Source organism: Gymnoscopelus microlampas, assembly GCF_963454915.1.
Source record: "Gymnoscopelus microlampas genome assembly, chromosome: 10".
In the NCBI taxonomy this organism is placed as follows: Eukaryota; Metazoa; Chordata; class Actinopteri; order Myctophiformes; family Myctophidae; genus Gymnoscopelus; species Gymnoscopelus microlampas.
The window spans coordinates 44,824,051-44,837,434 of NC_139947.1; the positions used below are offsets into that span (position 1 = coordinate 44,824,051).

Genomic DNA, 13,384 nt, shown 5'->3' on the forward strand with positions numbered 1-13,384 from the left:
TAATTTTTGTAATTATTATTTAAACCAGTGTTTCTCAAATATTTTCATGCCATGGACCCCCAAATTAATATGTAGCCTATTGTGTTAGAATGTTTCAAAAATATTCCACATTTTATTTCAACATTTGTTTTTCAAATAGCAGATCTACAAGCTCACAACGTGTCGCATCGCAATGCGTTTCGAGCTTGTAGATCAGTGTCGCTTCTTCTGGGCTTGTTTTCACAGACCTGGTAGTTGCTTATTTCTCTCACAATATATGGCAACACTGGTCAATGTACGTCTGCAAAAGTCACAACAAACAACGGAACAAATCATAGGTTGGAGGAAACTGAGGCACATTGTTATCAAAAGAGTCACTGCATCTTGGTAAACATAAATAGTTTGCTAACGCCTACCTGGTTTTTTTATTGTATATTCTTTGGCCCATAATCTACATTTTCAGAGAAACTTTAGAGAGCAGCGTGGTGTACAGTGGTACAGGTGGGATGTCCTGGAGGTTTGTGTGCAGCATGGTGCAGATGAGACACCTACACGTCCCCAGTCTCTAGCTCCATTCTTCTTAGATTCTTCCAAGTCGTCTGGGAGCATCTTCACAAAAGCGTGTAGTATAGTGAATACAGTTCGGTTCCACCTTCCGCGAACCATGGAGGGGCCATCGTCATCCTCTCGCCCCCCGGACAGGAGGGGGTCCGCCGGGGAAGCAGAGACCGACCTCTCCAGAGACACCAAGACGCACTTTCGCGTGTGTCGGTTCATCATGGAGACAGGTAAGGTAACTTGCCTTTAATACACAAATCCCCTGATAATGTAAAGGTAGTCTTAGTAAGTGGTTCTCAACCAGTGGGTCGGGACCCCCAGGGGGGTCCCACCCACTCCCCACATGATCTTGGGGGGGTGACGGATGACAGTGAAGTGACAATTTAAGGACTTTTAAGACATGTTTAATGCCTACAAAAAAAACTACAATGAAGAAAGACCATTACTGCATCAAAAGTAATCAACAAAGTATACTATTAAAACTAGTCAAACATTGGTCAAATTGTCAAATAATATAAGAAAGAAGTAAAAAATTGTGAAAGTAGCTGCTATTTTCACAATATGTATCTGTGGAACCGAGTCAAACAAAATGTAATGCCTCGACTCCTTCAATGCCAAGTGCTTGTCAGGGTTGGGGTCCCCAGTTCAAATATGATTATTTTGCGATATTTTTTTATTATAACAACACGTTTTTTGTTTAAGGGTTAACTACATTATTCTGATAGTAGGGCCTCTCTCTCCACCTCTCCAACCTAATAATGAACAGAAAATACATTTTCAGGTGGGTTGCCAATTTCATCCAATCAGGGAAGAATGCCCATTTATTGGCTTACATTTTGTAGTGTTACAGTTCCAAATGTGTATGCTCATTTCTTTGTGTCATCACTTCCAATTTCACCTGTTTATCCTGTATCCTGTATGAGTTCTCTTAACTGATTGGATAAAATTGGTATCCCACCCTCTAGATGTATGTTTGCTAAAGAAAGAGCTGGAGAGATGACAAGGTTTCTGCTCAAACACTATACCAATGATTACTATCAGACTGTAGAATTATTTAACATTTATTTTTACAAAATAATATCACTTATTGCACCAAATGGAATGGGTCCATTTGGTTCCGTTTGTACACTCTCTTGAGTTACAAATGGACAAATCAATACAGGATTTTACTGTGTACCGGTCATGAATCTCTGCTAATAGAGTACAGGCGAACATTTCAGGTAACAAAAAGCCAAGGGTCCCCACGGTCATGAAATTCCTGGAAATATTTTGAAATTAAAAAAATAATAATCCAGTACTGGAAAAGGTTTGGAATTGATCAAACTTCATCAAAGGTCCTGGAATTTATCAAGGGTCCTGGAAAAATATTTGGCTATGCATTGTTTTTGGCTATTGATTATTTTTAATACAAAACCTTTTCATAAACATGTATAACATTACACGAAATATGTAACATAAGTAGTTTTTCGCCGAACAGGCTGTGTAACACCCCATCCGCACTGCCAGCGATGCGACGTGACGCGACGCGAGTGGGCGATTAAATCTCATTAAAATACATGTTTTTGAATGAGACCGTCCTGACCTACCGCAAGCGACAACGAACCGTGCAACGACGTCGTCCACCCCTCCTATTTTCGCTCGCAGGCTCTATTTGAGCGAGGTTTCGCGGCTGTGCCCCACCCCCAAACACTTTTTATTGTTTTTTATTTATTTATTTTGCTACACTGCCTATCTTTGGGCATTGTACATAGGAGTAAGAGACACATTATTGCGCTGAATGATTGTTATATAGGCCTGGAAATTGGGCTAAATATTCTGGAAAAGTTTTGGAAAAGTTTTGGAAATTCATTGCTAAAAATGTGTGGGGACCCTGATCATCATCATGCTCTCACTTCGCCCTCTCTCCCCTCTTCTAGGAGTGAGGTTGGGTATGAGTTCGGTCCCTGTGGCCACGGCGTGTGTATTGTACCACCGTTTCTTCCAGCATGTGAGCGTGCAGGTGTATGAGCCGTACCTGGTGGCCATGAGCTGTGTCTACCTGGCCGGCAAGGTGGAGGAGCAGCACCTCAGGGCACGAGACATCATCAACGTCAGCCACAGGTAACAAGCAGTGTTGATTTCGTCGACTGAAACTATGACGAAAAATGTTCGTCGACTACCTTTTTTCACTGACGAAAACTAAATAAATACTAAGGTACGATGACTAGAACTAAGACTAAATATATTGACAATTTCGTCGACAAAATAGACTAAAATGTTAGTGAGGAACTAGTGTAGAGGAGATCCAGTAGAACTAAAAGACAAGTCATCTTATGTTTGGTTGCGCTCGGGTGTTGTGCTCTGAAAATAGCAGATCTACAAGCTCACAACGTGTCGCGCTGCGACGCGTTGTGAGCTTTGCTGTCAAAATCAACACTTTAAAGTTTCACATGTTTTGTTGGAGGCGAACATACTGCTGCCTCATGTGTTTGGTTTTGTCATATATTGCATCGCCTGACATAGTCTCCCTGTCCCTTTTACTACTACCTGTACCGTCCTCTTTTTTTCCCCTTCCTTCCATAACCCGCTCACTCAATCGGTGTCTCTTTCTCTCCCACCCTCTCACTTTGTCTCGTCTCACCTCCTAGGTATTTCAATAGTGGTAGTTCTCCACTGGAATGTGACAAGGACTTCTGGGAGCTAAAGGACAGTGTGGTACAGTGTGAGCTGCTCATCCTCCGGCAACTCAACTTTCATGTCGCCTTTCAACACCCGCACAAGGTGTGTGTGTGTGTGTACATAATGTTTTCTCTATTGCTGCCTGTATGTGTGCTTTCTGTGTTTGTAAACAGTTTTTATTGGCATTCGTTTAAATTTGCAGACTACCGGTGGTGTGTGATGCATTAGATTTTGGGGGCTTCTCTTGCCTTTATATGATAGTGCAGTGGAGAGACAAGAAACAAGGAGAGAGAGTCAGGGAATGACATGCAGCAAATGGTCTGACGAGCCTGGGAATTGAACCAGGGACTCGCTTGTCAGGCATTAGAGCCTGTGTGGCATGCGCCCTAACCTCTTGGCTATCGGGCGCCCCAAACCAAACCTTTTCAGGATGATGTTGTGAGACATGGCTTTGGAAAAAGTGTGTGTGTGTGTAGCAGTTGAGTTATCAAGCATGCTCTTTGCGTCATACAATGAGACTATCACAACTGCTCAACTGTAAATGGCATCCCAGAAAAGGCTTCTCCATAGCCACAATGACACTTTCAATGTAGTCAGTCTACCCTGATTGCTGACATTGTCTGCCTCAACAGCATCAGAGAAATCATATGGCTTACCCTGATGACTTGAAACAGCCCACTTAACAAATTAAAGTTATATAAATTCTACTTACAAGCTTGTGTAATCATATAATATAATGTACATGTATAATGTTATGTCTCTGCAGTATCTACTACACTACTTGTCATCCGTGTGGTCACTGGTGAATCGCCATGCCTGGTCTCGAACCCCTGTTGCGGAGACTGCCTGGGCGTTGCTGAGAGACTGTTATCACGGTCCCATGTGCATCAACCATGCACCCCAACACATCGCCATAGCAACGCTGTACCTAGCTCTGAACAGCTACGGGGTGGAGCTGCCTGTAGGGGAGAAGGAGTGGTGGCAGGTAGTGTGTGTGTGTGTGTGTGTGTGTGTGTGTGTGTGTGTGTGTGTGTGTGTGTGTGTGTGTGTGTGTGTGTGTGTGTGTGTGTGTGTGTGTGTGTGTGTGTGTGTGTGTGTGTGTGTGTGTGTGTGTGTGCTTGCATTGGGGGGGGGGGGGGGGGGGGGGTTGGTAAGCATGGGCATTTGAGTATAAGATAATAGTCAATCAAATATATTTCTGCTATTAAACATGACATATTTGATTAGATTTTCACATACAAAGTGTCTGTCCAAAATATTTTTGAGGTGGAGACAAATTGTATAATATGAACCAGAAGACAATCAACCTAACAGTTTGACAACATTTTTTTTTAAGGGGCACGGTGGCGCAGTCGGTAGCCCTGTTGCCTCACAGCTAGAAGGTCCTGTGTTCGATTCCTTTCGGGGACGCTGTCGGCGCTGGGGGCGTGTTCTCTCCTCCGCGTCATTAGTGCCCATACCCTAGGTGGGGTTGGCGATAGGGCCTTTCTGTGTGGAGTTTGCATGTTCTCCCCGTGTCGCCTAGGGTAGGTACCCTCACAAAAAACATGCAGTAATCCTGGTCTCTATACTGCCTCCCACTGGTCAGCCGGGCGCCTGATGGAGGGGAAAGGAACTGGTTGGAATAACGTGCTCCTTCCACGCACTACGTTTTTTAATTTTATACGCTAAAATACTATTCTTTTTACCTGGCATCCCATTCATAAGCTTATCGGTTAAAGGTTGATAACAGGTAAATTATGACAGGGTATTGGTTACAAACATGAGCAAGATTTGCATCTTGTTGTGTATGTGCAGGTGCTGTGTGAGGATATGACTAAAGCAGACATCGATGCTGTGATCTCAGACCTTCTCCGGCTCTACGACATGGAGGCCAAGTGTATCTGAAGGACATACCTATTACACCAGCCCACAGGGGACCAATGGGATTTAGTTCATTACCGTCAGTGTGACTCTACTGTGTGTCTAATGGTGTGCATGCACGTGTATTTATGCTCAAGTGTGCTGTCTGTGCACACATATGTCATATGGACATGCCTGTGTATTTGTGTGCAGCATGCATATGTATGCCTGCATACATGTATACGTTTGTGAGAGAGTGATGTTGCCCCAGTAAAGCCTGAGTTATACTTAGTTGCGCATCGGTGTCGCAACTCAGTATAAATAAGGCTCAAGTCAGTGAGCTGTTACGGCAGTACCATTTCTCTCCACCCTGAGGAGACATTTTACTGAATCTGCCCAGCCCTGTGTGGTGATGTTTTGTGAAATGCTGTATGATCAGTGTTAGTGTTATACATTAGACAGAGGTAATTGTTTCCCACTGTTCACTTGCAAGGTTCAAGTGATGATTTTTTTACCATTTGAAATTCCACACTATTAATCATAATGTCAATATTCTGTAGGTAAAGGTCTTAAAACAGATGGAAACATGTTTTACAGTTTTGTGTGTATGTGTGTGTGTAACCCAAGCTGTGTAATGATTTTGTTATTAAATATAAACACAACTATCAGTGCCATTACTCATCCCAGATACAGAAAATTGAAAACATATTCCTTCTTTTTGAGGATGTGTTTTTTGAAAGCTTTAGTTTTTCTTTTTTGTGCCTTTTTTATGTGGTTTGCTTCTTTTTTTTATGGTAAAAATAAATACATTAAAAAGGGTTAAATTGTATGTATGTTTGCATGTTCTATATACAATACTGATAGAAATAGTCAATCCAGTGTACGGTATAGATTCTACACCATCACAACATGTCGCATCACAATGCATTGAGAGCTTGTAGATCTGCTTTTTTTCTCCACTATTTTCGTCTTTCTTTGAAAATGTGGTCAAAATAGGGACGCTGAGGTTAAAGTGGGTAAACTAACACTGGACATTTTTGGTGTGCTACATACTGTATGTGTCTAATTCCCACTGTCTATATCCATCCATCTTACTCTGTTCGTGAGATCAGCGACATTGCTTGCATTCCTGTACCAACATGTCATACAGTATTATTCTCTCTGTCACATCCTTCCCTGTGTCATCTGTCACTCTTCCTACTCTCCCCCCCCCCCCCCCCCCCCCAGCGCCTGTCAGCTCTCTGTCTCTCTCTAGCCTACTTTTAACTCCAATTTATTCACTCTAATTCTTTCTCTTCGTTCTTCTCTACTTCTTGCTCTGCTTTATCCTCTCCTTTCCTGTTCTCTAATTTGCATCCTTCACTCTTCTCTCACCATCTGCTTAGGCAGGTACTTTATTCATCCCCAAGGGAAAGTTAATGCATTAAAGCAGCTCATCAGAAATACAGACAAAGAAGAGACTTCTAATAAAAACATAAATATCTAAGAAATTGACAACCTTCGCTACAGTATTCGATACAGTCCAAACACTACTAAAAAACTAACAACAGTCCAGTGGATTGCTTCATCCATTCCTACTTTCTATCCCTTTTACTTCCCTTTCTTTGCGTTGTCCTGTCTCCCTCTCCTCTCCCCATTGTCACTCCCTCCTCTCTTCTCTACCTCCACTGGGCTGCGTCTCTCCCCTCCTACCTGCCTACCTCTCCTCTCTCTCACTCCTCCCTCATTCTCTGTCTCCCTAATGTTATATTAATAATGAAGAAGGTGCATGTTCAGCCAGACTCCATGAATAAACCAGCAGATGGGAAGGTAGGCAGAGAAGAAGTCAGAGAGGGAGGGAAGAAGTGAGATGGATGGATTTGGGGGGGTTGGAGTTTGGGCCGGACAAAAGTGGGATTAGGAGCAAAGACGCACAGGGAGGGAGAAAGATGGTTCTCTCCAAACAGATTGTGTGTGACGCCTTTCAGTTGAAAATCTGTTGTTTTCAGTGAGCGACGCGGTTTGTACGATGAAGATTGATTAGCCCTCAACACTTCAGCACTCTGTCCCGCTGTGATCATCTCTTCACTGCATGCCTTTCATCTGCTTACACACAGCTTTGCAACCACTTAACTCTGTGCGTCAAGAGGAAGCCATGAGACTTCACAAAATAATACACTACTGTCTGTCTGTCTGTGCGTGCGTGTGTGTGTGTGTGTGTGTGTGTGTGTGTGTGAGTGAAGAGGGAGAGGGAGAGAGTGCGTATGTCGTGTTGACATTGAAATGATAAAATGCTGTATCAGGTCCTCAGTGGTTGAGCTGAGTGCCCTTGGACAGATAAAAGCATGTGGAGCCCCACTGCCTGGGAGCTATTAGATGTGAACCAGGTGTTCGTAAATGCTCTTGTGCCTAATACACACGAACACAGGAGCAGACGTGTTGGGAGGGAAAGAGTCATAGTCTATTATGTGTTTGTTTGGGGGTCGTGCGGGGTGTCCATTGGATGGTGTGAAAGAAACCATGAGAGAGAGAGAGAGAGAGAGACTAATAATTGAAGGTTTGCAGAGAAACATCAAAAACCCTATGCATCACTGTCAGGTTGCTGCCCTGAATATATACACGTTACTGCATTAGAACTGCATTTGACAGCATTAAAATCCCAAGCATTCCAAGATGTTATTATCACACCAAGCTGAAAGAAATCCTCCATGGAGGAGTTCACCTGGGGAGATACTCTTATAGGCTATTCACAGATTATATCACTTGCATTTGTGTTTGTTCTGGGTGTTTTACGTGTAAAACAACATGAGAATAGCCCACATACAAGCACATGCTTGTCCAGATGTAATCTCCATAACCAGGGAGATTATAGGGAGAGGTAAGATACATTCGCTATAGGGAGACATAGTGCATACACACCCACTTAAGTGTCCAGATGTAGGACAAACAGAAGATCAACATGAATAAATCAACATGTTGTTCTTATGTTATTTATATGTGTGTAATCTCGGCATCATTGTAAATGAGGGTCTCCCTCAATGATCTCTCCGAGAATCTTAAATGAAGGTTGAATGAATATGATTGAATGGGTGAAGTACTCCTTTAGCATTTTTTCTTAAGCCCTCATTTAAGTTTTCCTCTAACGAAGCTAATTAATTAAATCAGAACAGACATATTTCTGATTTTTTAGTGTCTGATTTTTCCAGAAAATGCTTTAACCAGCAACAAAGTATTTCGCTCTCTTTCTCTCTCTCTCTCTCTCTCTCTCTCTGTGTGTGTGTGTGTGTGTGTGTGTGTGTGTGTGTGTGTGTGTGTGTGTGTGTGTGTGTGTGTCTGCATGAAAATCGATTGATTTTACAAACCTACAAATTTGCACTTCATCTGGTATACCTCTTGAAAGAGTCCAACATTACAAGTATCTGGGCATATGGATTGATGAGAAATTCACCTTCAAATTTCATATTGATAACCTGGTCAAATCATTGCGGGCAAAACTATGTTTACTATACAGAAATAAATGTTGTTTCCCTTTATTTTGCAGAAAAGGAATCATACAGGCTGTCCTACTCTCAGTCCTAGATTATGGGGACATAATTTAAAGATATGCTGCTACCACCACCCTTAAGCCCCTAGATGCCATCTACCACTCTGCTCTCAGGTTCATCACAGGTGATCCATACAACACACATCATTGCACTTTATATACTACAGTTGGATGGCCTTCTCTCTCCATGAGACGAGACACATCATTGGTACATATATATTTATAAAGCACTTTTAAATAAATCACCAACATGTATTTCATCACTGTTAAAACCAAATACTTCCACCCATCAAACACGCTCTCAGGAATGTTATAAATATGGACTCAAGGTTGACTGTTTCACTGTTACATTATAAACATAAAACATTTGAGTACATACGGATGGAGGAATGCTGATGGATGGATGGGGTGGGGGGCATTTCGTTTTTCTTTGAGGACTTGGCGGGCCGGATTAAGATGGTCAGTATATAGTAATACTATATAGTATTACATTTTATGCTGAGCATTGTTGCACATGCTGTACTCTGTAGCTGTATCATTAGGAATGAGTTCTACTCTTATATTCTATTGTTTCAATAAAGTTACATTGTAAGATACATTGGTTGTTTCATAACATAGTGGCCATATTTGTGATAATCAAATTAGTGTCCTCTAGATAGATTAAATCATAAAGATAAGCATTCAAACATGTTTCTAATTGTCAAAAAACATGATTTAGACACCAAGTTTGCATTCGTAGCTCATGTGGTTCAAACGTTATAGCCATAGACTTTGGCAGGTGGCGGCCATATTGGATTTGGCCACTATGATGGCCCTGAAGGTCGCTGGCTCAGGCACCCTTGCTAAATCATTAGAGCATGCCCTGGGTTACATCTGGGACAAATGTAGTGCTTTAAGGGTTAGGGTTAGCACAAAAAAATCCCTATGCCCCTGGACTGTAATCCAGACTGTAAACCCTGGCTGTTCTGTCATAAAATATCAAATTAGAAATATTACACTTTACTATGTTTCCCTAAACATAAGTATTCTGAACATTTTGAGCAACTCAGTAAATCTGTAGCTCCAACGGTTTACCATGTTGGAAATAGTGCACCGGTTGTGGTTATTTTAAAAAGGGCGTGGTCATTTTCTGGTATTTCGTCCTGGATAGAGAATTTGTCAAAATTTCTAAATTGTTCCCTGGGGTCATATATTAGCCAAGAACAGTTGAGATATTCTCTCCTAAATTAAGTGCATACATATCTTAGCCAGGTCCTAGACTACTCCCAGCTAAAAGAGAAAAGAGCTAGCTTATATTTTCAGGACCATGGACAGTATAGGTTCAGGACCACAGACAATGTAGGTTCAGGACCAGAGACAGACAGTGTAGGTTCAGGACCACAGACAGACAGTGTAGGTTCAGAACCATGGACAGTGTAGGTTCAGGACCACAGACAGTGTAGGTTCAGAACCATGGACAGTGTAGGTTCAGGACCACAGACAGTGTAGGTTCAGGGCCATGGACAGTGTAGTAGCTACTTTCAGGACCATGGCCAGCGCCCTGGGCCTCTGCTGTTCCGTCCATAATCAGCCAGCTGGCAGCTGCTTGTGTGCCCTTAGTTGACACTGGGTTTCACCTCGAGCTAGGAGTTAAATAACGTCACTAGCGGCCGCCCTGTATATGCAGAGCCCAGAGAATAGCCCGTCACCGCGGGTTGTTGTGATTTCACTTGGGAAAAGAACAAGAACTTCCCGCTTTCACAAAGCTTTCGGTTCTCCATTCCGCACTGACTGTGCCTGCTACGTCATCACGCAGCCGAGTGGAGGAGAGGAGGAGGAGGGGTTTGATGATGGATGGAGCAGCGGTGCCCCCCCCCCCCCCCCCCCCCCAAACCGCTCTCCTCTTTCTGTATCCGCGCTTGGTTCCTCTCATCGCGGATGCTGCGACCCGAGCTCCTGTGTGCGCTCGGGCTCTCGCAGCGGCTCAACGCGCCCCCCCACCCCCCATCCCCCTTTAAAAAAAAAGGTTTTAAAAAAATATATGTCGCATGAGCCTCTCCTCGCGCAGCAGCGGCGTTTCTTTTCCCCAACCCTAGTAGAGAGAGTTCGGTCAAATTAAACTGCTCTCACTGACCGCCCGCCATCACCAGCAGGCATCAGCCTGTCCCGCCGCCTTGGAGGTGTTTAAACGCCGGCGCATCCTCGCTCTCTCTCCTCACCGCTGCAGTCAGAATTCCGCCAGGCAGGCAGGCAGCCATCAGGTGACCGCGGAGCGGAATATTCACCAGCAACATCGCGGTCCATCTTTCACGACTCTAACACTGACTGGACGCCAATCAAAGCTCTCATCTGCCAGTCGGTCTGTGGGCATCATGCACGCAGATTAACGGGATTCTGCCTCCCCGGCGCGCTTATGTCCTTGAGCTCGGCCTGTATGGTGAATCGGTGAGTTGGTGCGTGTCCGCGTGCGTGACTGCTATTTACCCCGTGTGCCGTTTTTTTATTTTATCAGGATGGTAGCTTTAGTTTGGATACATAATAAACGACACTATCAGTGAGATATAATAGAATATATTATTGACAGGCCTTAATCAGATAGTTTTCATAATGCAGGTATAGCCTAGCAAACTGCCATACATTAGGATTGTGTGCATGCGTGTGCGTGTGCGTGTGTGCGTGTGCGTGCGCGTGCGTGCGTGCGAGCGAGAGAGTGAAAAGCTAATGATTGCATATTGCATTAGGCTATAGGCTGTCCATCATCCATCCATCCATTAATTGGTTCATTTATATTTCCACCCATGCATCCATGGTGTCCTGTGGCTACTGGGAGACGTCCATTCATGGGACTGCAGTCCAACGTTTTCAGTGAGCAACATATTACCCCAGTTGTTGCGTGGCTTTCCTGGGAACCGGTATGAAGCCTCCTACTAGCCCACCTAGTGGGTATGATTTGCGTTGTATAGCCTATCGCTCTATAAGAATACGGTAAGCAGTGCCTGCAGGCAGCATTGAGCCAGGGGGGATATAGGCTAACCTATATTAGATCGTTTTAGGCCTATCTGGTGAAGAACTTTGCCCGGGGGTCCTGTGAGACAGTCGGACTCAGGGAGGGTGTGAGGCGGGTACAGCAGGCCCGTGGTGGCCGGGCCAGTAACCTTGCGGAGGAACAGAGGGGAAGGAAGTGGCGCACGCTCTCTCTCTCTCTCTCTCTCTCTCTCTCTCTCTCTCCCCCTCTCTCTCCCGTGCACGTCACTGTAGTACAAGTAGCCCACTGTTGCATAGCTCAATCTTCTTTCGTTTGTGTGTGCGTGGGTGCGTGCGTGCATGTGGTAGGGATGAGGAGGAGGGATGAAGCTCAGGCACGTCTGAAGGTGACCAGGAAAGGTCGTTTTGTGTTGAAAAGGCACTGTTGCTCTCTGTCTGCTCTTGCATGGATGCACACTGCTATGGGAACTACACATGTGAGTGTCTGCATTTTGTACTACTAGGCCTGGAGTTCAGTGGCTTGATATGTGTGTGTGTGTGTGTGTGTGTGTGTGTGTGTGTGTGTGTGTGTGTGTGTGTGTGTGTGTGTGTGTGTGTGTGTGTGTGTGTGTGTGTGTGTGTGTGTGTGTGTGTGTGTGTGTGTGTGTGTGTGTGCGCGCGTGCGTGCGTGCGTGCGTGCCTGTGTGTGAGTATGATGTTTCTTTTAAAGCCTCACCTCACATGCCTCACAAACCTTTCTTTTAAAGCATCACCTCACCTTTGGCCGTACATGCACGCACATGCACACACACACACACACACGCACACACACACACACACACACACACACACACACACACACACACACACACACACACACACACACACACACACAACACACACACACACACACACACACACACACACACACACACACACACACACACACACACACACACACACACACACACACACACACACGTACCATCGTTGTCAGTCAACTGCCTACAGTACTGTATGTACTTCAAGTGCAGTACTGTAGGGCCTATTGAGTAGGCTACTGCAGTTATGTGGGCCTTGTAGACGGCCCAACTCTAATGGCCCTGCCCACTGACTGTGTAGAATTCTAAGTGTGCTATTCCCGCTGGGCATTACAGAAGAGTGTGATTGGCACAGCGCCAGGGAACGAGCAGGCAGCAGCCCAGATACAAGGCCCCCACCAGAGGTGACCCTTCAGACGTCTGTCAGAAAGTGGGACTGCAGGTGCACAGGTGGCCCGCAGACAAACCTGTCACGCACACACGCATTGGCAAAGGAGCGTACCGACACACGTGTGCACATGCATACACATAGGTGCGAGCGCGTGCACACACACACACACACACACACACACACACACACACACACACACACACACACACACACACACACACACACACACACACACACACACACACACACACAGTCACATTTGCCGGAGCGTGCCGGGCATGTGCTGCCCCAATGGATACACACGCACATACAGTACATAGATTTATTCACATACTATAAGCATATATTCACATACACATGCACTCATGTAAGCATGCACACACTCACTCACACACAAACAAACACACACACACACACACACACACACACACACACACACACACGCACACACACGTATGCACACGCTCGCACACGCACGCGCGCACGCACACACACTCACCTGTCTGTAACCACATGTACACTACCCCTGCTAATCTGGGATCAAATCCTATGAGAATCTCCTCTGCTCGGTCTGTCTCCGTTCCTCTGCTGCCGTCTCATCCTTCATGCTGCCTCTGTGGATAGAAATGACCTGAGAGAGTGGACTGCTCACTCTCCTTTTAAAAGGAT

At 44.8% G+C, this 13,384-nt stretch overlaps 1 protein-coding gene across 1 annotated transcript; it reads left to right on the forward strand.

The window, feature by feature from the left end:
- The first annotated feature begins 269 nt into the window (after positions 1-269).
- On the forward strand, positions 270-5,855 carry ccnq (cyclin Q). The gene is made up of 5 exons (XM_084068900.1): positions 270-767; positions 2,454-2,637; positions 3,165-3,297; positions 3,962-4,180; positions 4,993-5,855. Exons 1-5 carry the CDS (start codon positions 644-646, stop codon positions 5,080-5,082), a joined length of 750 nt encoding a protein of 249 aa, XP_083925026.1. The 5' UTR covers positions 270-643; the 3' UTR covers positions 5,083-5,855.
- The last annotated feature ends 7,529 nt before the right edge of the window (positions 5,856-13,384 follow it).